Here is a 27,011-nt window from a genome sequence, read left to right as displayed (position 1 = left end):
AAAGGAAATCTGCTGTCATTACCTGGTCTTGCCTACATGTGACTCCAGAGCCACAGCAATGCTGTTGACCATTAAAGTGGCTTAGCAAGCCACTCAGTTCAAGGGCAATTAGGGATTAGCAAGAAATGCTAGCCCAGCCAGCAATGCCTACATCATGCCCACATCCCATGAACAAATAAACTACATAATTAAAATTCTTAACTACAAATAGGGTAACCCCCCACCCCCATCTGACCAGTGTACAGTTACACGTTCAAGCATCACTCAGGGACTCAAATATCAAATGCTGATGCACTCAGCCATTTGCCTTTGCCACAGTGGCATCACCACCAGTCCCACAAGGTGGGCAGCACAATGGTAAGCACTGCTGCCTCAGTGCCAAGGATCCAGTTTGATTCCAGCCTTGGGTCACTGTCTGTGTGGAGTTTGCACGTTCTCCCCATGTCTGTGTGCATTTGCTCCGGTTTCCTCCCACAGTCTGAAAGACATGCTGGTTAGGGGCATTGACAATGCCAAATTCTCCCTCAGTGCACCCAAACAGGCGCCAGAGTGTGGCAACTAGGGGACTTTTACAGTAACTTCATTGCAGTGTTAATGTAAGCCTACTTGTGACACTAATAAATAAACTTAAAGACAGTGCTGGCACAGCACCCAATAGAGACTTTGGCAGTCTCGTCTAAACACACAAAAATATGGACTGAAGGAGGCCCAGTATTATCAAAAGAAAATGGTATTCAAGCCAGAGCAACTTAAATCTTCCCAACAAAGAACGATGGAGATAACCTTTGAAGACGACAGGTTATTGTCAGGGGCTAGTGAAATTGTTCCACCTCAAGGGAAATGACTCTTATTTCAGAAATTGCACGACTCACATTCAGGACAAAGCAGGATGAAAGCACTCGCTCGAAGTTACGTTTGGTGGCCGAACATTGATAAAGAAATTGAAAAATGGTAAGTCAACCAGCAGATTCTGTAACTGAGGAGACAGCAGCTACAGAGAAGGATCGCAACCTGGATTGAAGGGTTTGCTTTTTGTAATTGTCCAACCAGGTTTTTCATTTCAGGAAGAGCATTACACAGAATTGAGACATTCCACCAGGGTCCAAAAGTCCCCAGACCAAATTAACTTGCAACAGGTTTTTCTGGGGTACTCCAAATGTCTTTTATAATTTACATGTCTATGTTAATTATGTTCTTTCTGTTTCATCCACAGGTAGATTCAGCAGATGTTTGGGGGTGTTGGGGGAAGAGGGGGGGAGGGTGGTGGAGTGTGTGGTAGCATGGCCCCTTTATGGGGAAATCCGTGGAGGGACAGGAAGGGTCACGTGATTGTGTTGGACTGCTGAAACAGAAAGCCGAGCCTAATCGGGTGCAAGGACGAGTATTACAGGTTAGGAAGAATCCTCAGTTGGAGCCGGTGTAGGAGTTTGTAAATAACAATTTCTTGTTGGTGATAAACCCTTTTATACTTTGAGCCACATCAAGTCGCCCTCAATTTATTACAAAAACACTTTGTTATTTTATACTTACCAGCGATGACACAGAAACTGCTGTCAAATACAGCAACAGTGACTGTGTAGCAATTTGTTTTCAGTGAAGTTACAGAAATAAACCAGCTGATATTGTCCTAGCCTCAAGATGGTTTAATACTCTAGTGAGAGCTGCAGGACGAGATAGAATCAGATTCTGGGTGTGGCACACATGTTTTTACACACAGAAGGAACAAAGACTGCCACGCCTGGACCACTAGAGTATTACTTGGGAGAACAGAGGAGTTTAAAGTGGAGGTTTGATAACTGTTGAGAGGACATTTGAAGCAAAGGTACCATCCTTTGCAATCACCAGCTCCAATAAGCAATGTTTAAATGAAGGAACAGAGACTACACTTGACTGCTCCACAAATGTCATTCCTGCCTAATGTCATAGAAATTACACTAAATATATCCTTTAGCTATTGTACCTTTTCCAACGCTTCACTTAGATTTTGTCTAAATCCATTCCTTTCATATGTCTTGTTTTCACTTATCTAATAATTCATTTTGAATCATGTTGCTCTCACTATAAAAAAAATGTAGAAATCAAAATCCTATTTGCCTCAGTGTAGCCCTTTTATCTGCACTTCCAGTTTTTAAGATCTATATTTGTTTTAAGATCTATATTTGTTCTAAGATCTATAGTTTTGGTTATCTTACTTTTAGGAAGAGTGTCAACATACAAGTGAGGCTCTTTTCCCAGTTGACACAAGTCCAGGAACTGAGCACTAATCTAAACTGACACTTCAGTGTGGTATTCTGGGAAACTGCAATGTCAGAGGTGCTGTCTTTCAGATAAGATGCTCAACTCAGGCATGTCTGCCTGTTCAGACAAATAAAAGAATGTCATGACATTAGATAAAATGCTAGAAAGAAATGAAATATGGACAGCTTGCATGGATTTCCAAAGGACAGGTAATAGCTGACAGAAGTTCTAGAAAGGAAATAACCATATTGGTAGAGGAAATACAGTGCATGCTGTCTCCATATAGCTTTCCAATAGACAGTTGCTGAATAGATCCGTTGATAAAGGAATGCAATATTATACAATATACTGCATTAACCAAATGGAAAACCTTCTAAATAACGCATATTGCTTAATCTCAGAACTTGATTCTTATCTTTGTGTGATCTGTTATGTTTTGAATTAAATGTTAATCTTGGACTAAATAGGCACAAAAATGTGTTTGATGACAGGATTAAACAAAATGCACTTGTTTAAAAACATCTTATAATAAATTCTTATTCATGTGGTGGGGATCTGGGAAAATTTTTAAACAATTTGATTGGTTCCAAGTCTGCTTTATGTAATTTTCATTGCATTTCATATCTAATAAGCTGTGAAATTCAACTAAATCAAGATATGCAATATTGAAGTTAAACTTCAAATGTTCGCAGTGTCATACCACACAGAGCGTCAGTGATGGAGAATGGATATTTAGTTCATTGTCAGATATGCTGCACCCAAGTGGTCATCTCTGTCCTGGAATGGAAGCAAACCCTATTGTGTTTTGCAGCTGCTCCCATCCAGGTCATGGTAAGTATTCCATCCCACTATAGATGGTAGTCAGCTCTGCCTTTATAGCCACATTACATTTGGCTGCTCTAGTTAAGCTTCTATTCAGTTATTGCCCCAAGGATTTTGGCGTTTGGGTATCTCAATGATGACATGACTGCTGAAGATCAAGATGGAATTCTACCTGATACAACGTTAGGAAGGGAGTTTCAGGACTTCAATCCAACGACAGTGAAGGATCAGCAATATAGCTTCAAGTTGAGAAGCATGTGGTTTGGAGGAGAACCTGCAAGTGACAGTGGTGTTCCTATGCATCTACTGCCCTCATCCATCTAAGTGATTAAGGTCAGGTGTTTGTAAAGTGCTGTTGAAGAAGACTTGACAAGTAGCTGCAGTGCATCTAATATATGACACACACTGCTGTCACTGTATTGGTGGTGAAGGGAGTGATTTTTTTTTAAGGTGGATGGGGTGCCATTCAAGTGGATTGCTTCATCCTGGATGGAATCAAGCTTCTCACGTGCTATTGAAGCCGCACTCATTGAGACAAGTGGAGAATATTCAAACACACTCCTGACTTGTGCCTTATACATGGTGGACAAGCTTAGGGAGTCAGAAGGCAAGTTAATCTCTGCTGAATTCCCAGCTTTCTGCTCTTGTTTAGCCACAGCATTTGTACAGCCGGCCCAATTAAGGTCTGATCAATGGTAACCCCAGAGTGTTGACCATGGGAGATTCAGTGATGGTAATGCCATTGAATGTCATGGAATGATGGCTGAATTCTCCCTTGTGTGCTGTGAATGTTAGGTGCCCTTTCTATGCCCACCTTCCTGCATCCACCCATAGCCCTGTAGTTTACACCACTTGAGGTACGGATCCAGTTTCTTTTTAAGTCGAGTTCTCTGCCCCTATCACCAACTCTTGTACAGAATGAGAACATCACTTTCACAGGTTACAAGGCAAATTACACCCTTAAAAAGAAAGAAACCCTGTGAGAGAAAATGTTACTCCATTGCTCAGAGGGTTAATTTGAACCCATGGAAGGCAATAGAAAAAAGTAAAATTAATGATCTACTGGATGAGATTTACAGAAAAATGACATCTACCATCCAACGAAAAACAGTGAGTTACAAGAAATTCCCAATCGTTTAAATCAGTGGTACTGATACTCATGTCTACCTCCTTGTGAGGAAAGGCACAGCCCAATTTGTGAGACATATGTTTGTGATATGCTAATATTTCTAAATGAGACTGCTCCTGCAAGTAAATGAACTTAACTAAACATCCAGCTTGCAACATTGTGCATATTAAGAATGCTACTGTGCAGCATGTCATCCATTATGCTTTAAAATTAAAACAAAATTAGATAGATAACGGTCAATTTGTTGTACTAACAAACTAAATACATTTCATTAAGAAAGCCATAACATAATGTTGTAACACAATAACATCTTCATATAATCTAAATTAAGAGATCATAGAACAACAATCATTTGTACACCCACTTGAAGAACATTTACACAATGAAAAAAACCTACTTGGTTTTAAATTCTTGTACAGAATATTGGTCAAATATTGCAGAGAATGCCATAGTGCCAATTTGGCTTTACTCGTTGCTATTAACCTTAAAGCCTTTTATAATTTGACATCCAACCAAAAACAGAACTAATATACAAACCTGCATTTTCAAAGAAAGGCTCACTCTAAGATTGGAATACTTTGGTAATATGGTGGACTTGCAGAAGTCTCAAAAACAGCACTAGTGAACTAGCATCCCAATTGTGAAGTGAGACTTTTCAGCAAACTAAAATAGAATTGTTCCAATTAGTCTTCAAATTCTGAAATGCGATTTATTAGTGATAGGCAGCCTAGTTTTGTGAAGGGGCAGTTGTGCCTCATTAACTTGATCAAGTTTTTTGAGGAAGTGACAAAGATGATAGATGAGGGAAAGGCAGTGGATGTCGTATAAATGGGCCTCAGTAAAACCTTTGACAAAGTACCTCATGGTAGACTGATACAAAACATGAAGACACATGGGATCAGAGTACAGCTGGCAAGATGGATACAAAGGACAGCATGGTGGCACAGCAACGAGCACTGCTGTCTCTTAGTGCTAGGGATTCGGGTTCAATTCCTGGTTTGGGTCACTGTGTAAGAAGTTTGCACATTCTCCATGTCCTCTGGTTTCCTCCCACAGTCCAAAGGTGTGCAGGTTAGGTGAATTGGCCATGCTAAATTCTCCCCGAGTACCTGTACAGGTGCCAGAATATGATAGCTAGCGGATTTTCAGTGACTTCAATGCAGTGTGAGTGTCAGCTCACCTGTGACCAATAAATAACTTTAATAAACTGGCTTGGCTATAGAAGACAGAGGGTAGCAGTAGTGAGGTGCTTTTCTGAATGAAAGGCTGTGACTAGCAGTGTTCCACAGGGATCGGTTCTGGGACCTTTAGTAAGTTCGCAGACAACACAAAAGTCGGTAAGTTACAGATCGTGAAGAAGATTGTCAGAGGATACAGCAAGACAGATTTGTTGGAGACAGAGAAATGGCACGTGGAGTTTAATCCAGAGAAGTGTGAGATAATGTATTTTGGAAGGTCCAAAAGTAGAACGCTATAGGAGTATTGACAGGCAGAGAGATCTGGGCGTACATGACCACCGATCACTGGAAGTGGCAATGCAGGTGGATAAGGTAATCAAGAAAGTATAAGGCATGCTTCATCAGTCAGAGCATTAATTATAAAAATTGGCAGGTCATGCTGCAACTGTACAGAACATTTGTTAGGCCTCATTTAGAATTGAAAGTACAATTCTGGTCACCACACTACCAGAAGGATGTGAATACTTTGGAAAGGGTACAGAAGAGGTTTACCAGGTTGTTGCCTGGTCTGGAGGGTATTAGCTATGAGGAGGTGCTGGATAAACCTGGTTTATTCTCATTGAAACGACAGAGGTTGAAGGATAACCTGATAGAAGTCTACAAGATTATGAGTGGCATGGACAGGGTGGATAGTCAGATACTCATTCCTAGGGTAGAAAGTCAAATACTAGAGGGCATAGGTTTAAGGGGAAAAGTTTAGAGGAGATGTGCGAGGCAAGTTTTTATTTAAAGCACAGAGGGTGGTGAATGTCTGGAACACGCTGCCTGGGGAGATGGTGGGAGCAGGTACAATAGTGGCATTTAAGGGACAACTAGATGAATACAGGAACAGGATGGGAATGGAAGGATATGAGCTCAGGCATGTGTTCATGTTCTAGCAAGCCGATTAGAGTACCAGGGATGATAAAAGTTTTACATCAGAAAGGGACTTTTAATTACTTATGCACAATCTTTCTTTGAAGTATACACGAAGGAAATTTACTAAGTTAATCTGAACAAATTCAAATGTCTGAAAGTGTAAGTTACTAATTGGAAAGGAAAGAAGCCATGATCAGTTTATGTTTTAACTTCAGAAAGGGCAATACAATTGTGGAACTAGTTACAGAAGAAATGAATTCAAATGGACAAAGGAATTTCCAGGGAGCAAGGAAAAAGTTAAATTTATTCATTAGTGTCACAAGTAGGTTTAAATTAACACTTCAATGAATTTACTGTGAAAAACGTCCTATTCCCCACACTCCAGCACCTGTTCGGGTACACTGAGGGAGAATTTAGCATGGCCAATGCACATCTATCGGAGAACGTGCACACTCACCCAGGCCAGGAATCTAAGCCAGATCCCTGGAGTTGTGAAGCAACAGTGCTAACCACTGTGCCACCTTATATATCAAATTATGTAGTACTGCACTCCATCAGAAAAGGATTAATTTATTTCAGACGTGTTTGCAAAGAGTCACTAACTGATATCCAAATTGACGACACGACAATCAGCTGAGAAAATCTATGAAAATTAAACATGTCCCAGATTCTAACACAACTATTCAGGAGCAGAAGCAGTGATCCTGCTGTCTTGTGGACACGAAGCAGCTGTACAAATTAAGCAAGTGGGCAATAAGGTGGCTGATAGAATTGAACATTGGGAAATTTTAGGTGATGTACTTTGGTAGGAAAAGTAGAAATTTTTAAAATAATGTTCAGGGATTTCTTTCCCCTGTGGGAGAATCTATAATTGGAAATTGGAGGTGGGGAGGGGGGTGCGAGGGGGGTGCACATGGCATGAGCTGGTGGGAAAAGTCTCTGAAATGTATTAAATGGCTAATCGTGTAACACTCAAACGAAGAGGGGTTTCTTCACTGAAAGGGCTGTGAATCTGTGGAATTTTTTACTCCAAAAGGCAATGGATGCTCAGTCATTGAGTATATTCATGGAAGCAATAGATAGCTTTTAGACTCCAAGAATCGATGGGGAGAGTAAAATAGAGGAACAGCCAACATCTTACCGAATAGCCTTTTCATGCTGAAGGGAACTGTATGGTCTACTCCTGCTTCTACTTACGTTCTCACGCTTTTAAAATAATTCCATCTATCCAATTATGCTACAGCCTAGAAGCCTAAAGTGTCTTTGACGCCAAATGGTGAAATCATCTTTTATTTCAATGGTGTTGCATGTCAAAGAATACAACTCACTTGGGGAAAGTTGGAGTCATAGGATGGGATTTTTCAGCCATGCTGACCCCAAGACGGGGACTATGCTCCTCATGATTTTATAAACCTCTAATAAAAAGGTCATCTCTCATCCTCTTATGCTCCAGGGGAAAAAAAGTCCCAGTCCATCCAGCTTTTCCTTACAATTCAAACCTTCCAATCCAGGTAACATCCTTAGAAATCTTTTTTGCACCCTTTCCAGATAACTAGTTAAATTTAAAAACAAAGTTATGCTGAAGATTTAGCAACCAATAAATGTTGATGTGTTAAATAAAGTTGCCTTTTTTTCATAAAGTGCCAATGCTGGGCACTAGAAAAATATTCACAGAATATGTTAAACTTACTTGTTGTGGTTGCTCTGTTACTCTCTGCAATTCTGATTTTACTTTGTTGTTCGGGTGATCTGTAACTTTAGTTACTGGTTGCTTGAAAATGGATGCAGTCTGTCTTATTGGAAGGGTTGTGTTCAAATCTAGCTTGCCCTGCACAAAGAGAAAGCCAAAATTAATGGTTAAAATCAGACTGCACCTTGTTCTTTATATAACATAGATCCCCTGTGCAGGATTGCACACTCATGTCAAACAGAGGGGGCAGCGGTCTGCTGCTTTTGTTTTGTTTTTATTCCAATTCAATCAAATCAAGTCCAATTCAGAATCTCAACAAGTTGAGACATTCTTGATCCAAGCTCTCACCTCCTGTCTTGGGCTTGATCTATACGATCTAAGCTGATTGGAGTAGGCATAGCTCCTCCTCCAAGACTTGATCTCATTTGCACCTTAGCCAAAAGGCCAAGATGCTGCTTTTAAAAATTGCTTCAAATGAAACTAAAATGTAATCTAATGACTTCAACCAAGCACAGCATGTCGATACTACATTTGATCTTAGCCAAAGTAACAGTAATGCCGCCAACCAGTTAATGAGATGCATGAAAAGCAAGTTAGCTCTCCAGTTTACCTTTTTTATTTTGTTGAATTCAATTCTGTTGCCAATCTCTCAAGATGAAGTCAGCCAAAATTAGGCACCCACCGTGCTCAACAAAAATCGTTCCATTCTACAACAGTACCATAACAAATAGGAATGTTCCAACAGCAACAGCAATACACTGGAGTCAGAGGTTCACAGCATGGAAACAGGCCCAAAGGTCCAACTTGTCCATGCTGCCCAGTTTTTAACTACAAAGCCAGTCCCGATTGTCCACATTTGGCCCATATCCATCTTATTCATGTAGCTGTCTAAATGTTTTTAAAAGACGACAAAAACTGTACCTGCCTTTACTGCTACCTCTGGCAGCTTGTTCCAGACACTCACCACCCTGTGTGTGAAAAAAAATGCCCCTCTGGACCTTTTTGTATCTCTCTCCTCTCACCTGAAACCTACACCCTCTAGTATTAAGCTCCCCTACCTTTGGGAAAAAAACGTGGACTATCTTGTTGATCTATGCCCCTCATTATTTTATAGACTTCTATAAGATCATCCCTATGTCTCCTTACATTCCAGGGAAAAAAGTCCCAGTCTATCCAGCCTCTCCTTATCAAGTCCCAGTAGCATGCTGATAAATTTTTTTGGATTCTCCTGGGTGTTTGCAGGAGTTGCATTTCTAATGACAAATTTTAAGAAAGGCTTCAAGACCCTCAGATTATCTTGCACAAGGCATGAACATACCTGCACATAAGCCTGCAGTACCACAAACTCTGTAACCTTACATGAATTGTCAGGCTAGTATACAATCGACATGGCAATCATCCCTGGATCCAAAAGATCCAAAGAGACAATAGCCTAATTTTTCTTCTAACACCTTCCTATATAATATGATATTGTTCATGAACACAAGCAGCGTGCCTTAATGACTATCATCCAGTGGCTCTGACATCCATCATTATAAAGTGCTTCAAAAGGTTAGCCACGGCACGAATCAATTCTGGCCTCCCAGACTGCCTGGATCCAGTACAGTTTGCCTACCACTGCAACGGGTCCATAGCAGACGCCATCTCCCTGGCCCTGCACTCAACCCTGGAACACCTAGATAATGAGGACACCTATGTCAGACTCCTATTTATGGAAGGCTGAGCTGTAGTCAACACCATTATTTGTACAAAACTCATCTCCAAACTCCGTGGCCTGGGCCTTGTCTCACCCCTCTGCAACTAGACCCTGAATTTCCTAACCCACAGATCACAATCAGTAAGGATAGGCAACAACACCTCCTCCACAATCATCCTCAGCACCGATGCCCCACAAGGCTGCATTCTCAACCCCCTACTATACTCCTTATACAGTTATGAGCATGTGGCCAGATTCCCCTCCAACTCGATTTCCAAGTTTGCTGACGACACAACTGTAGTAGGTCAGATCTGAAACAATGACGAGTACAGGAATGAGATAGACAGACAATCCGGTAAACTGGAGGGGCAAGAATAATCTCTCTCTCCGTGTCAACAAAACAAAGGAGATTGTCATCAACTTCAAGCAGTGTAGAGGAGAATATGCCCCTGTCTACATCAATAGGGGCAAAGTAGAAAGGGTCAAGAGCTTCAAATTTTTAGGTGTCCAGATCACTAACAACCTGTCCTGGTCCCCCCCATGCTGACACTATAATTAAGAAAGTCCATCAATGCCTCTACTTTCTCAGAAGACTAAGGAAATTTGGCATGTTAGCTACAGCTCTCACCAACTTTTATAGATGCACCATAGAAAGCATTCTTTCTGGTTGTACCACAGTTTGGTATGGCTCCAGTTCATCTCAAGACCGCGAGAAACTACAAAAGATCGTGAACGTAGCCCAATCCATCATGCAAACCAGCCTTCCATCCATTGACTCCGTCTACACTTCCCACTACCTCGGCAAAGCAGTCAGCATAATTAAGGACCACACATACCCCAGACATTCTCTCCTCCCTCCACCTTCTTCTGTTGGAAAAAGCTACAGAAGTCTACAGTCATGTACCAACTGCCTCAAGAACAGCTTCTTCCCTGCTGCCGTCAGACTTTTGAATGGACCTACATTGCATTAAGCTGATCTTTCTCTACACCTAGCTATGACTGTAACACTACATTCTGCACTCTCTTTATTCCTTCTCTATGATTGGTACTCTTTGTCCGTATAGCATGCAAGAAGCAATACTTTTCGCTATATGATAATTCATGTAACAATATTAAGATCAAAAAACTCACTCTATATATGACTGTTCTCCATTTCCCCACTCAGTAAATGATATGAAAGTGACATGGATATTTCCCTTGGATGACCCCATTATTTGACCAAGTCAAACCTAATTTTCAAACCTAATTTTTAGTGGGTCCTAGATCCAGAGTGCAGCAAAGGGGAATTTTACAAGGTTAACATTGATTAAATGAGACAAACCAGAAAAATTTAAGATAGGTCAGCACTTAAGGAGTCGTGATTCTCCCATTCCGCTGTGCAAATGTCTTAGCACAGCGGGATGCAGGTGATTTGCACGACAGTTCAGCATCTCCCAGCGCCAGATTTCCAGCGCTGTTTGCTTCACACCAGAAATCAATGGGGATGCGTGGCTAGCATTTAAATTATATTTTAAATAGGCATGGGGCAGTGCGAAAGAGGCAATCAATGGGAGTGGGAGATCCCGTTGCCACTCTACCATTGGAATTGGTCAGTTAAGGTGGGAGGCCAGTGATTCACAGGCTGACAATGTGGGGCCATCACACATGCGCACAGGTCCATGGGTTTCAGCCTCCTGGGCAGGAACAGGCCCCACCCAGATTTATAACGAGATTCACATTGGTGGCCTCTGCAATGCACAGAGTGTGAGAGTTTCTAGTCTGAACTCCTACCGAAAAACAGCATGAATTACTCTTAGTTTTCCTGCTAATTCAACACTTAGAATTCTGTGACACTGGCTTAGATAACAATGCAAGCAATTCTGGAAAAATCATTTACCAACTTTCTTTAAAAAACTGTTTGTTACTTTATTAATTAACTAATAAGCCCAATAGTACAATAACACTGAAATGTTAACAAGGCAATTATTTTTCAGCATCAATTGGTGGCATCTGCTCAATTTCTGCAGTAACTTCTTATGCAGGTGACTACAAACTTTCAAAATCATCAACAAATATGACAGGACAGAGAAATGAAATGTTTAATTATTTAGGTTGACGGATATTCTTAGACTCAGTGAGTCATCACAGATCAAAGAAACATGTCAGTAAAACAACCAGGCTAACAGCAGACCCTGACAGTGGCCCATCAGCAACTGGATTTAGTTATTTCACTGATCGCTTTGATCGCAAAATGCTGAAGGAGTTAAAATAGCTATTTGATTAAATTGGTAGAGATATTGACAAAGGCAAAAAAGGACTGTGAAGTGCGCAATGATTACCTTATCAAATAAATACAAACACAAACCTGATTGTGCCAATTCTACCAAATAAACCACACAAAAGCAGTGAGGGAGAAAAGGGGAAGGGATACATTGGCATAAATACAAGAAAACACACACAAAAAAAGGTGTTTAGAAGACCAGAGGTCAAACCCAAAAATAAAGCATTTCAATGCTACAAAACTGTGCACAGTTCTGGTCGCCTCACTACAGGAAGGATGTGGAAGCTATTGAGAGGGTGCAGAGGAGATTTACAAGGATGTTGCCTGGATTGGGAGGCATGCCTTATGAAGATAGGTTGAGGGAGCTAGGTCTCTTCTCCCTGGAGAGACAAAGGTTGAGAGGCGACCTGATAGAGGTTTATAAAATGTTGAGAGGAATAGATAGGGTGGATTCTTGGAGGCTATTTCCAAGGGCTCAAATGGTCGCTGCGAGAGGACACAGGTTTAAGGTGCTGGGAAGCAAGCACAGAGGAGATGTTAGGGGAAAGTTTTTCACTCAGAGTGGTGAGTGAGTGGAATCGGCTGCCGTCGGTGGTGGTAGAGGCAAACTCGCTGGGGTCTTTTAAGAGACTTCTGGATGAGTACGTGGGATTTAATGGGATTGGGAGTTACAGATAGTTCTATGGCTTGGCAGGTATAGATGTGATCGGCGCAACTTGTAGGCCAAAGGGCCTGTTTGTGCTGTAGTGTTCTATGTTAAAACAGCAGCAAAATAAGAAATAATAGCTGAAATATACGAAAATGAGTTCTCACTGCCCCTCCTACTCCTCCTCCTGAAAAAAATCACTAATTCTATTATTCTTAAAAGTTGATATAGCCACTGCTTCCTCAACAGCATTAAAACACTTCTTTAAGAGAATGCTTCTGCCCTCCAGCCCAAATCTTACACATTTAATCTTATGTTCATAACCCCAACCCCATTTCATTCAAGATTCTCAACCATCTGAACAGCCATAATACCATCAGAATATCGGAGCAGAATTAGACCACTCAGCCCATCAAGTCTGCTTCGCCATGCAATCATGGCTGATATTTTTCTCATCCCCATCCTCCTGCTTTTTCCCCAAAACCCCTGGTCCCCTTATTGATCAAGAACCTATCTATCTCCATCTTAAAGACACTCAATGACCTGGGCTCCACAGCCTTCTGTGGCAAAGAGTTCCACAGATTCATCACTCTCCGGCTGAAGATATTCCTCCTCATCTCTGTTTTAAAGGATCGTCCTGTTAACCTGAGGTTGTGCTCTTTGGTTCTAGTTTTTCCCTACTAGCAGAAACATTCTCTCCACATCCACTCTATCCAGGCTTCACAGTGTCCTGTAAGTTTCAATAAGATCCCCCCCCTCATCTTCAATGTCTGCATTATTTTAAACAGCTCTATCAAAACATCCTGTGTTCAACATGGTTCACGTGACTTAACCCAAATCTTGCAGTTTTCTTCATCTGTATTTTCTCATCCGAGTGAAACTACAAGCAATAGAGCTTGTGAACATTCTTCCAAAAAAAGCATAAAACTCAAAACTATACACTACTCCAAGATTCATCACTACCCCTGACCTTTTACTTCCTGTACCTCATATTATGTACTATTTTCAATGTCTTATGAACGTGAACCCTCAAAATATCTGCCTTCCTACATTACTTAATCTCTGCCATTCAAAGAATTCCATCCAAAAGTAGTAACTCGTGCTTACTGATACCAAATTCTGTTATACCTTTCCATCATTAAATATCTTATGAGTAGCATGTTGCAGCTTGGACCGAGACTAATCTATTATTCCTCTGTAGGTACAGATAGTCTGCAGGTTTGGATCCCACTTTGTCAATCACTATATCCAAATCATTGCTAGAAACAGAGTAGAAGCAGGAGTAGGCCATTCGACCCCCCCCCCCCGTACTCTTAATTTCTTTAGCCCCAAGAGCTACACCTAATCCCTTCTTGAAATCACAATGTTCTGGCCTCAACTACTTTGTGTTGTGAATTCCACAGATTTACCTCTGGGTGAGGAAATTTCTCCTCACCTCAGTCCTAAAAGGTTTATCCCTTATTCTCAAAACTATGACCCCCGAGGCACACTGAATAGAAACTCGCACCTATTTCTAATCCTTGCTTTTACCTCTTGGTTGCTCCTTTCTAAGTCAGTAATTAAACCAATTTGGTATATTTTCCTGACTCCACATACTTCATCCAAAAGTCTAAGTGGTACTTTGACAAAATTTCACACACATAAGCCAGACGTACCCTATAATTATGCATTCTCTATCTGCTTTGATTTTAATTGAATAAAACTGCTCCCCCTTTCTCCATTCTTCCAATTCCAATTTTAACCAAAAACTAATTTTAGAAGTACACAGTTTCCACCTCACTTAGTGCTTTGCTCCTGGCTTCAATTTTATGTATTCGCAAGTGAAATCATGAGCAACATGCTGTCTGCAAGCTAAGATAACCAAAGCAAAAATCAATGACTTATATAAACGAGATGGAAAACCCAGTCAGGCTCAACACAAGTGAACCCCAGAACAGATGCCATTTATCCCAAAGTGCTGCCAGAAACGAGAGCAATTTACCATACATCACGGAATTCCTTGAAACTGCTTGCAACTAATTTTGGTCATAGACTCAGGAATCCTGAACTGGAATTTGCTTTTTGAATACCTATCCCCCACAATTTGTAGAATCCCTACAATGCAGGAAGCGGTTATTCGACCTATCAAACCCACACAGACAACAATCCCACCTTGGCCCCAACCCCATAGCCCCACATATTTACTCTGCTAGTCCCCCTGATACTAAGGGGCAATTTAGCATGGCCAATCAACCTAACACACACATCTTTGGAGTGTGGGAGGAAACCCAAATACACATAGGGAAAACATGCAAACACCACACAGATAGTGACCCGAGGCTGGAATTGAACCTAGGTCCCTAGTGCTGTGAGGCAGCAGAGCTAACCACTATACCACCATGCCTCCCAACATCCAATTCCCACAAAAAAAGCCAAATGTTGACAGGCATAACTTCAAAAAGGTAAAAAGTAAATTTAAAGCTGGTGTTAGAAATAAGAACATAAGAACGTAAGAAATAGGAGTAGGAGTAGGCCATCTAGCCCTTCGAGCCTGCTCCACCATTCAATAAGATCATGGCTGATCTGAAGTGGATCAGTTCCACTTTCCCACTTTCTCCCCATAACCCTTAATTCCCTTGTCTGTCAAAAACTGATCTACCCGTGACTTAAATATATTTAGCGAGGCAGCCTCCATCACAGAATGTTTTCTTGACCGAGAGTGATCAGTGCACCAGTTATATCTCTAGGAAACAAAGTGGCAATGAAAACCCTGGAATCTTTTAAGAAACAGTTAAGTAAAATGGAAAGTTTGCAACATCTTTCTATGCAATCGAGTAAAATGGGCCAAACGACCTTCATAAAGCATTGAGCAACCCAACAATAGAATTACTTAGAACCATCCACAGCTGTTAAGAACATGAGAATTCAGCAGCAGGAGTAGACAATTCAGCCCCTCAAGCTTTCTCCACCATTCAATGATCATAGCTGATCTCATCTCGGCCTCAAAATGAAGCATTATTCAGGGAGTTTACTGAAACGCCTATATTCATCATTTTCAGGTTCAAAAGCTATGTTAGGTCTTGGTTATAAGTTGCACAGTTAAAACAGATTAAGTCAATTAAAAAGTCAATGAAAAACAAACTGCAGTTAAAAAAAAACTTACCATAAAGGCTCAGGTCTGAACAACAGGCAACATAGTTGACCAAGTGTTCAATTTTAATTACGCCGATAAGCTTTGCTTACGTGCAGAGTGTCTCAATTCAAATTCTGATAATTCAATTCTTTAAAACTGCCAAACACCCAGGTGGATACGTCACTTACATTGTTTTACTCAAGTTAATAAAATATTTCAATTTTCAAACTTCACAGCAGCAGTAAACTGCAGCTAGATGGGCTATAAATTTTCACAGTAAGAAGTCTCAGCATCAGGTTAAAGTCCAACAGGTTTATTTGGTAGCAAAAGCCACTAGCTTTCGGAGCACTGCCCCTTCATCAGGTGAGTGATCAGCCACACTTGGAATACTGTGTGCAATTCTGGTCATCCTATTATAAAAAGGATACTACTAAACTAGAAAGAGTGGAGAAAAGATTTACTAAGATACGAGCGGGACTTGTTGGATTGAGTTATAAGGAGAGGCTGAATAGACTGGGACTTTTTTCTCTGGAGCGCTGAGTTCTATAAAATAATGAGGGGCACTGACAAAGTAGACAGTTAATATCTTTTCCCAAAAGTAGGGGAGTCTAAAACTAGATGGCATAGGTTTAATGTGAGAGGGGAGAGATACAAAAGTGTCCAGGGGGCAATTTTTTCCACACAGAGGACGGTGCGAGTCTGGAACAAGCTACCAAAGGTAGTAATAGAGGCAGGTATAATTTTATCTTTTAAGAAGCATTTAGATAGTTATATGGGTACGATGGGTATAGAGAGATATGGGCCAAATGCAGGCAAATTGAGATTAGTTTAGGGGTTTCAAAAAAAAAGGGTGGCATGGACAAGTTGAGCCAAAAGAGTCTGTTTCCATGCTGTAAACCTCTATGACTCTATGAGTGGGAGTTCTATTCACAAACAGGGCATATAAAGACACAAACTCAATTTATAAAATAATGGTGGGAATGCTAGTCTTTAGAGGTAATCAAGTCTTAAGCGTACAGACAATGTGAGTGGGGAGAGGGTTAAGCACAGGTTAAAGAGATGTATATTGTCTCCAGCCAGGGCAGTGAGTGAGATTTTGCAAGCCCAGGCAAGTCATGGGGATTACAGATAGTGTGACATGAACCCAAGATCCCGGTTGAGGTCGTCATCATATGTGCAGAACTTGGCTATCAGTCTCTGCTCAGTGACACTGCACTGTCATGAAGGCCACCTTGGAGAATGCTTACCCGAAGATCAGAGGCCGAATGCCCGTGCCCGCTGAAGTGTTTCCCAACAGGAAGAGAACACTCTTGCCAGGTGATTGTCAAGCAGTGTTCATTCATCCATTGTCGTAGTGTCTGCACGGTCTCCCCAATGTACCATGCTTTCCTGCAATCACGAGGCAAGAGTGTTCTCTTCCTGTTGGGGAACACTTCAACAGTCATGGGTATTCAGCCTCTGATTTTCAGGTAAGCATTCTCCAAGGCCTTCACGACACACGACAGTGCAGAGTCGCTGAGCAGAGACTGATAGCCAAGTTCTGCACATGAGGGCAGCCTGAACCAGCATCTTGGGTTCATGTCACTATCTGTAACCCCCATAACTTGGCTGGGCTTGTAAAATCTCACTAACTATCCTGGCTGGAGACAATACACATCTCTTTAACATGTGCTTAACCCTCTCTCCACTCACATTGTCTGTGCCTTTAAGACTTGATTACCTGTAAAGACTCACATTCTAACCATTATTTTGTAAATTGAGTTTGTGTTTTTATATGCCCTGTTTGAGAACAGAACTCCCACTCACCTGATAAAGGGGCAACGCTCTGAAAGCTAGTGGCTTTTGCTACCAAATAAACCTGTTGGACTTTAACCTGGTGTTGTGAGACTTCTTACTGCATTTACCCCAGTTCAATGACGGCATTTCCACATTATAAATTTTCACACAGGGGTACAAAATTTATTTTCTGTTGTATTGTGTGTATCAACAGGTGCAATCATCATTTAAACCTATAGAGGGAGCTCTTAGTCTCAAAACAAAAACTGGCTAATTTATTGTTTTGCAGGGCCAAAATTAACATGGGAGGAAAAGGACAGACAGACACAGGCAGACAAAGTATGAGATATGAGATATACAAACATGCAGGCCGAAGTTAGTGTTACCTACAACAAGCAGAACAAATTTAAGCCACTTAGTTATAGCTTTACAGAGGAGATGTCAGGGGTAAGTTTTTCACTCAGAGGGTGGTGGGCGAGTGGGACCGTCGGTGGTGGTAGAGGCAAACTCGTTGGGGTCTTTTAAGAGACTTCTGGGTGAGTACATGGGATTTAACGGGATTGAGAGTTACAGATAGGCCTGGTAGGTAGGGATATGATCGGCTCACAAGTTGCACTGAAGTTTGAGCTGTAGTGTTCTATGTTCTATGTGTTCTATGTTTTTTATCAACCCCTCCCAATCAACAGAAAAGCCACTTATTCAAAACCATTCAACTCCAGACCTCATCACAACATTTATTTAAATATGGTCAGAAGTGCCAGATATAAGAGGTAAGAATAATTATTAGCAGTTTTTGATATTATGGCTTTAAGGGCCCATAGGAAATTTGAGGTCAATGGAATTCAATCAGAAAAGCTTCCATTGTTTTGAGCCACACCTGACACATAGAATCATTTATGATAATTGTCAAAGATTAAAGCAGCCCATGGGCACCACTTTCAAAGTTCCACAAGTGCAATTTCTTAACTCCTTCAATAATGGTAATGTCAGCCTATAAGCTGCATCAAGACAACATTTACTATTTTGCAATACCATGCCCAAAATACCTGGTTTACCCAGACCTTCAACATCACCAAATCCCCCATTATCAGTATCCTGGGAATTATCAGTGACCCGAAGCTAATCAACACCAGAACCAGACCTGGCATATCAACACAAGGGCACAGCAGAGTCAGGATACACAAGTAGCTCTTCCTGACAATGTCAACAAGATTCAAATCAAGGCCATGATTCAAATTAGGGAAGCATGGTGGAACAGCGGTTAGCGCTGCTGCCTCACAGTGCCAAGGATCTGGGTTCGATGCCTGCCTTGGGTGGCTGTCCGTGTGGAACTTGCATGTTGTGCCCATGTCTGCGTGGGTTTCCTCCAGGTGCTCCAGTTTCCTCCTGCAGTCCAAAGATGTGCACGTTAGTTACATTGGCCATGCAAAATTGCCGGCACCATGCACCCATCCCCAAGGAGTTCAATGCATTCTATGCCTGTTTTGAGCAAGTGTTCAGCGAGAGCACGCCTTCTGCCCTGGAAGCCTCAGCAAACCTGCACCATCGCAGACATCAAAACAGCCTTCTTAAAAGACAACCCACAGTAAGTGGCTGGCCTGCATGGGGTACCTGGACGAGCGCGCAGATCCTGTGTGCACCTGCTGATAGGGGTATTTGCATACATCTTTAACCTCTTTTTACACCAAACTGCTTCAAGGAGGCAAATCATTATCCCTGTACCAAAGAAAAGCCAGGCAGTATGCCTTAATGACTATCGGCCAGTGGCTCTGACATCCATCATTATGAAGGGCTTCAAAAGGTTAGTCATGGCATGAATCAAGTCCAACCTCCTAGATTTTCTGGATCCACTACAGTTTGCCCATCACCGCAACAGGTCCACAGCAGATGCCATCTCCCTGACCCTACAATCAACCCTGGAACACCTGGATAGCAAAGTTACCTATGTCAGACTTCTATTTATTTTCTACAGCTCAGCTTTCAATGCCATTATTCCTGCAAAACAATTCCCAAATTCCATGGCCTACGGTTCAACCACTCCCTTTGCAAATGGATCCTCAACTTCCTAACTCACAGACTGCAATCAGTAAGGATAGGCAACAAAGCCTCCTCCATGATTATCCTCAACATCAGCACCCCATGCTCTGTGCCCTCAGCCCCTTATCCATACTCCACAGCTATGACTGCGTGGCCAAGTTCGCCTCCAACTTGTTTTTCAAGTTTGCTGATAACACCACCATAGTGGATTGGATCTCAAACAATGATGAGTAGAGGGATGAAATAGAGAATCTGGTGAACTGATGTGATGAAAATAATTTCTCCCTCAACATCAACAAAGCAAAGGAGATTGTCATTGACTTCAGGAGCCTTAATGGAGGACATGCCCCTATCTATGTCCATGGGGATGAAGTGGAAATAGGCGAGAGCTTCAGGTTTCTCAGTATCCAGATCACCAACAACCTGTCCTGGTCCCTCCATGCCAACACTATAGTTAAGAAAGCCTGCCAATGCCTCTATTTTCTCAGGAGGTGAAGAAAATTTGGCATACCAACTAGGACTTTCAACAACCTTTACAGCTGCACCATAGAAAGCACTCTTTCTGGCTGTATCACATCTTGGTATGGCTCCTGCTCTGTCCAAGACCGCAAGAAACTACAAAGGGTTGTAAACAAAGCCCAGTCCATCACACAAACCAGCCTTGCATCCACTGATTCTGTCTACATTTCCTGCTGCCTTGGAAAAGCAGACACACTCTTTTTCACCATCTTGCAGAGGGAAAAGGAAACAAAAGTCTTTGAGGTCACGTAGCAACCTACTCAAGAACAGCTTCTTCCCTGTTGCCATCAGGCTTTTGAATGGACCTTCCTTACATCAAATTGATCTTTCTCCACACCTTAGCTACGACTGTAACGCTATGTTCTGCACCTCTCCTTCTCTATGAACTGTTGCTTTGTCTGCATAGCATGCAAGAAACATTACCTTCCATTGTATACATGTGACAATAATAAATCAAATCAAAGATGCATAGGTTAGGGAGATTAGCATGATAAATACATGTGGTCACAAGGATAGGGCCTGAATGTAATGCTCTTTTGGAGAGTTGGTGCAGATTCAAAAGGCCAAGTGGCTCCTGCTGCACTGTAGGGATTCTATGATTCAACAATGGAGTCCCTTAGAAATATGGAAGATACATAAATAACTGTGAGGCAAACATCTCTGAATTACATGGGAATTACTGGATGAAAAATGGCCGTGGCCCATTCAATTCTCTTTCTGCCTTTCTGGCAGTCACATGACACAATGATTGTGGAGTTGTTGACAAATCAGCATTAAATCAATTGCTTGTATTTTTTCTTTATTCATTCATGGGATTTGGGCTTCACTGGCAAGGCCAACATCTATTACCCATTCCTAATTGTCAAGTGGCTTGTTAGGCCATTTCAGAGGACAGTTAAAAGTCAGCAACATTGCTTTGTGTCTAGTCTAGTCACCAGAGGTCACATCATGGACAGGTCAGATGGCGAGTGTACTGAAAAAAGTGTAATAGGCTCATCCATTGTATTGAGAGGAAGCTGTCAATACAGCTAGTAAATGGAAAGTTGAGGCATTATCTGGAGGTTAGATATCAGAGCATTTCTTCATATATCCATGATTAGGTGCCCATCATGACTGGAGTCCAAACAAAAACAGAAGCTGCTAAAGGTTTCTTTGCACCTCCAACATTGGAATCAATGCTCTATGGTTACGGGAATTACAATGATGCACTCCTTTCTTATATTACTATTTATTACTAATCATAACTAGTCACCGTGTAATTCTTGTGAACTTCCCAGTATCATCTGTCTTTCCAAGGAAGGTTATCTCTTACAATTACAAACTGCTCCCTTTTGGTGGAGGGGGAAGAAAAAGCAGAGGGCAATGTTGGGTCTTCTTGAAGGAGCTGATGGTTCCAAAATAATCTGCCAAAATTCAGCCCACTTTTCAACAATCCAATAACTGAACCAAGTGTGTCCTTGAGTACGCTAAGGAACGATTAATGATTAACTAGCTATCCTAAATCATTAATAAGGACTGGAGCAAAAGCCTCAAGAGTGTGGAGATTCTTCCTACACAGTGCCAGGCAGGCTTGCATGCCAATGTCCCAAATAGCATCAGACACACGTTGCCACCAGCAAAGAGACAATGGCAGGATTTCACAGCCTCGGTCGTCCTGAAACCATAAAGTCCCGATGTGGATATGCTGGCGTTGGACTGGGGTAAACACAGTAAAAAGTTAAACCTGGTGTTGTCAGACTTTTTACCGTAAAATCCCGCCAGAGATCAATGAACCTTCCCACGGTCCAACCCTCGCTGGCTCCGATTCCTATATCGGGTGGGATGGTAAAATTCCGGCCATAGAATCATAGAGGTTTATAGCATGGAAACAGGCCCATCAGCTCAATTTGTCCTTGCTACTCCTTTTCTTTTAAAACCACCAAGCTAGTTCCAATTGCCCGCATTTGGCCCATATGTCTCTATCCATGTAATTGTGCAAATGCTTTTTAAAAGAGAAAATTGTACCCACTTCTACTACTACCTCTGGCAGCTTGTTCTGGACACTTACCACCCTCTGTGAAAAAGTTGCTCCTCTGGATCCTTTTGTGTCTCTCCCCTCTCACTTTAAACCTGTGTCCTCTTGTTTTAGATTCCTCTACGTTTGGGAAAAGATTTTAACTATCTAGCTGATCTATGCCCCTCATCATTTTATAGATATCTATAAGATCACCCCCAAGTCTCCTATGCTCCAGGGAAAAAAGTCCCAGTCTATCCAGCCGCTCCTTATAACTCAAATTATCAAGTCCTAGTAGCATCCTAGTAAATTTTTTCTGCACTCTTTCTGGTTTAATAATATCCTTAAACAAATGTTAAGGAAGCCCCAATTACATACAGGGTTATTTCTAGAACGCTGCTTAAACTGCATATATGCTACTGAAGCACTGAGGAGCTATACAGTACTTGTCTAACAAAAGCCTCCTGAGCCATTTGAGAATTAGTTGGCAGAAATACCACACCAGAAAACAAACTATCCGCATTATAAATCCAAGCTATGTGGATTGCTCCGTTGCTTAACTTCAGGACTATCACGTTGATGGGTTTCCTTAACGTAGTGATGGGGAAGCTACTTATGTCTTACACCAAGCTGACCAAAAGCAGGGAAAAGACTACCATAGCAAGAGCCTGTCACGAAGACTGGAATGCTGGGAAAGACCCTTGTCCTAGTGGATCCTATATACAATGGGTTTTAATTGGCCAACATAAATGTGCATTCTAAAGTGTGTAAAGTGGCGATAATGTACTCATGTTTTATATCATCAGTTGTTTCCATCATGTGGCAGAGAAAGTTGGAGAGCTTGTATTCAACTAGTGTTTTCCAACCAGTGAAAAAGCAAACTTAATAAATCCATTTTGTTCATCTTCTCAATCTAACATCACAACTGTAATTAAAAGAAAACAGCAAAGGGCTATATGCTCTAATGAGAAGGAAGAAATTACATGTGCAAATAAAATAGGCTATGGCACAAGTTCGTGAAAATACCATTTAAACAAAACAAATATATTCCCATTAAACTTGAATTTTAATACTAAGTGTGATCATTTTAATAGTCAAAAGACAAATGAGCAGTTCGACAATCTTTCTCCTTCCCTCAATTTTTGGAGCAAGGCTTCAACATCCCAGGCTATTCACTGCTCTCCAAGTGAGAGCACAAGCAGGCAGTATTTATGGAGGCTTCTGCTTAACTGCTTACTGGAAGAACAGGGAAAATCCAATTGACCTTGAACTTTAATCTTAAACTCCTTCCTTACAGAAAAACATCTGACCTCTGTGAATTTGCCTTCACTTTCCAGTTGGTGAACAATAAGTACTCACCTTATAAAAGGGAGTAGGAGGCTCTAATCTGCAGCCAGCACTCCTTGGCACCAATTGCCCATGGGTACTCCAAAGATAATATTCATAAAAATGCTATTAAATTTTCATATCTGAAACACACCCAGAGCAGAAGACGGAAAGGATACAATACCTTGGTTTGATTTATTGCTTCATTCCGGAGGCGCTGCTTAGTCCTCTGTAATTTATTAGGCATCATCGTCCCGGTCCGAAAGTCAAAGCTATTGAGGTCGATACTGTTTCCCAGGTATCGAGCCAGCTGAGGCTTACTCCTGAACTTCTTACCACTTGGGCTGAAAGGTGGAAGAGAAAGTAAAAAAATGTAGCTGGTCTAGCACCAGTTGATACGGAAGACTTACATCTCATTATTGTGGTCTCAGCAACAGACACTAGGGGCTTCAAAAAAAATTCAGAAAATGTGTAAGAAATGCCATATATACAGCATTTAGAACATGCATTTATTCCCTACATCATCAATTTTTCACCACAGGAAATCCAAAGGGAATGTTGTAACACATTGTTCATAAAGTGCAGTTATGTCTGAAAAGAAAAGCACACACAAGCTATTCAATAGCTATTTGGCATATAGATGCCTCAAAACTCAGTTTCCAGGAGTTTCATTTACAGCTTCATAACAATGTTGTTTGGATAAAGGGGTTTGGAACAGTAGCAGCAGCAACTCTGGAATTGGCAGAATCAGCAGCAGCTGCATCAGCAAGAATGCCAGCAAAGGTGTTGAAAGCAGACATCTTCCTGAAGGGGTGAACAACACTGACACCAGGAGATCACACAGTAGGCCAAAAGTCAATTGTACTTCCACTTCCCCACTCTCAGCTCCAGAGAGCCTAATAAATAACCTATTATTTCACAAATCTACAATGAGGTTTGACCAAAAAAAACGTATTTTGAAAAAGTTAACTTTTGCAGGCAATTTATGTCACTACATGCAGAAAGCTGCCACAATATTATCTGTATTCCATTTACTCGCATGGCATTTTCTCTCTCCTTTATTTTCCTCCAATTCAATCTTGCTGCACCAGCTTGAGAATATGCAAGAAAGGGAAGATTATACAGGCACAAACTTCATTAGGCAGAGAAATGGGTGAGATGAATAGCTCTCAGTGAAGAGCTAGAACTGGCGATGGGCCAAATGGACACATTCTATTGCTGTAATTTCTAAGACTAAGATTATCGACCATGATGGCAAAGGTTCAGTTTTTTATGCTGTTGCAGCAATGAATAATGAGAAGTGGTGAGCAGAATATGCCATAGGTATGAAAGGCACATCTGCAAGAAAAAGCTGAAGAACAGGAAAGACAGGCCTTATTAAGCAGCTTTCCCAAGTGCCATGTTAATGCCGATTTACAGTGTGCATAAGGAGTGCTCAGCAAGTAAGCAACATTAAACACCTTGTGGTTTGCAGAACAAACAAGAATTACTCATTTGTTACTTGCATTTTTAATCTGAATCTGATTATTTAGCGAAATTGCTGAACCGTAAATGAATGTGATCGATTGAGGTTTTAACCTTGCAGGAAATTCCAATTTGTACCACCATTGTGTAGAATTAAGCCCATGAACAATTTAAAGCATACATTTGCACCACCACTCGTTCTTCAGAATACGGATCTTGGAAATAAGGAACAGCGGAACAGAATAGCCCAAATTTTGTGGTGAGTGGCAAAGAAATGACACAATTAGTTCACCATACGGATGGGTGCCCACAAATTTTTGTGGAGTTTTGCAGTGGTGACTTGCAGTTTTTTTTTTAAGAGATCCAATCCAGCAAGAGCTCTTAAGAAATTAGATCTAATTCATTTTATAAGACACAAAGCAAAATAATGAGAATCATAGAATCCCTACAGTGCAGAAAGAGGCCATCTGGCCCATTGAGTCTGCACCTACCACAATCCCACTCAGGCCCTACCCCCATATCCCTACATTTACTCGTTAATCCCTCTAACCTATGCAGCTCAGAACACTAAGGGGCAATTTTGGCATAGCCAATCAACCTAATCCACATATTTTTGGACTGTGGGAGGAAACCCACGCAGACATGAGGAGAACGTGCAAACTACACACGGACAGTGACCCAAGCCAAGAATCGAACCTAGGTCCCTGGAGCTGTGAAGCAGCAGTGTTAACCACTGTGCTACCCTAAGAGAGAGGGCAAGATAGATGAATTGAGAGACACGGACGGATCAAAGGTACTAGATAGGATGAGAGGCTGAGTAAATTGAGTCTCTACTCTTTTAGAAGAATTTATTAAAAAATGAAACCCTTGAAACACAAGATTCTGAAGCCCTTCTGAAGGGCTTTGTTTTGCCTGGCTGGGGAATCTAAAACATAGGACACAGGCACTGGACAAGGAATCAATCATTCAGGACTGAGATGAGGAGAAATTCCTTCACTCGCAATTGTGAATCTTCAGAATTCTCCATTGGGTTATGGATGGTCTATCTTTGAGTATATTCAAGGCCACAATGGACAATTATTTTGTCTCTCAGGAAGACAAGGGATAGAGGGAGCAGGCAGGAAAGTATAATTAAGACAGAGGTTCAGCCATGATCTTATTGACTGGTGTTATAGTCCAATCGAGCTCCTATTGCGCAGTGGCACAGTGGTTAGCACTGCTGCCTCACAGCACCAAGGATCTAGGCTCGATTCCCGGCTTGGGTCACTGTCTTTGTGGAGTCAGCACATTCTCCTTGTGTTGTGTGGGTTTCCTCCAGGTGTTCCGGTTTCCTCCCACAATCCAAAGATGTGCAGGTTAGGTGAATTGGCTATGCCAAATTCTCCCCCAGTGTATCCAAACAGGTGCCAGAGTGTGGTGACTAGGGGATTCACAGTAACTTCATTGCAGTGTGGATGTAAGACTACTTGCAACTAACAAATAAACTTTTTAACTTTATTTCAAAGTCTCCAATACTAGTTATATTCTAAAGGAATGAGAGTCCACACATGTAGAAGTAAATTCTCAGTACTAGGGAATTTATTTGCCTATAATTATAGTTTAACACACCAGCAAAAGTTCACTAACACTGGAATGTTCTAGCCCCAGCATTATCTGGCAAGTTCAGTGGGTAACTGCATGGTCCTTACACAGATATCAATGCCATGTCTATTGGCAAAGCACTGAGCACAGTCTGTGGAGGGAAACAATTTCCTATTTACTCATTTAACTGCACTTATCCATACTCTGGAAGCTGCGGTCTGCAATAATGGTGAACTGATCATCTCACCATCATTCTCAACAGAAAATCCAATTCCACTGTTATATCTGCTACTTCACATCATAAATTGGATTAAACACAATCTGAATTCCAAAAGTGAAAGCAGGCCAAAGGTGAAAAGTAATTTCACCAAGTTGAAGGACTTTATCACCAGTTCCTCATTCTCAACACTACCACATGAATGAAAGCAAGAAACAACCTGGTTATGGGAGTTATTGTCACAAGGATGCTGTCTCTGATCTGCCCATTAACAAAATTATTCCAGTGAGCAGAAAATTTTGCGTCAGTTGGGACCCATGTATTTTCTCTCCAAACATCCCATCCAGAATTCAGGGCCAGAACACTATGGCCTGCTCAGAAATAGGGTGGCAGTGACATCACGGAAGTG

At 41.4% G+C, this 27,011-nt stretch overlaps 1 protein-coding gene across 2 annotated transcripts in view; it reads right to left on the bottom strand.

Annotated features, from left to right (window-relative positions):
- Window positions 1–27,011, bottom strand: part of LOC145339136 (methyl-CpG-binding domain protein 2-like) — a 110,373-nt gene that overhangs the window by 59,279 nt on the left and 24,083 nt on the right. The window contains exons 2-4 of one of the 2 annotated variants that reach the window (XM_080183575.1): window positions 23,525–23,684; window positions 18,774–18,851; window positions 7,976–8,113 (exon numbers count right to left, since the gene is read on the bottom strand). In XM_080183575.1, coding sequence (XP_080039701.1) covers window positions 7,976–8,113; window positions 18,774–18,851; window positions 23,525–23,684 — 376 coding nt within the window. The remainder of the gene's footprint in view (window positions 1–7,975; window positions 8,114–18,773; window positions 18,852–23,524; window positions 23,685–27,011) is intronic. The other variant, XM_080183649.1, reaches the window with a different exon arrangement.

Source organism: Carcharhinus amblyrhynchos, chromosome 1, assembly GCF_965287045.1.
Source record: "Carcharhinus amblyrhynchos chromosome 1, sCarAmb.v2.hapA, whole genome shotgun sequence".
NCBI lineage: Eukaryota > Metazoa > Chordata > Chondrichthyes > Carcharhiniformes > Carcharhinidae > Carcharhinus > Carcharhinus amblyrhynchos.
The sequence above is the reverse complement of the archived record's forward strand: the minus strand, read 5'-3'. Positions and strand labels throughout refer to the sequence as shown.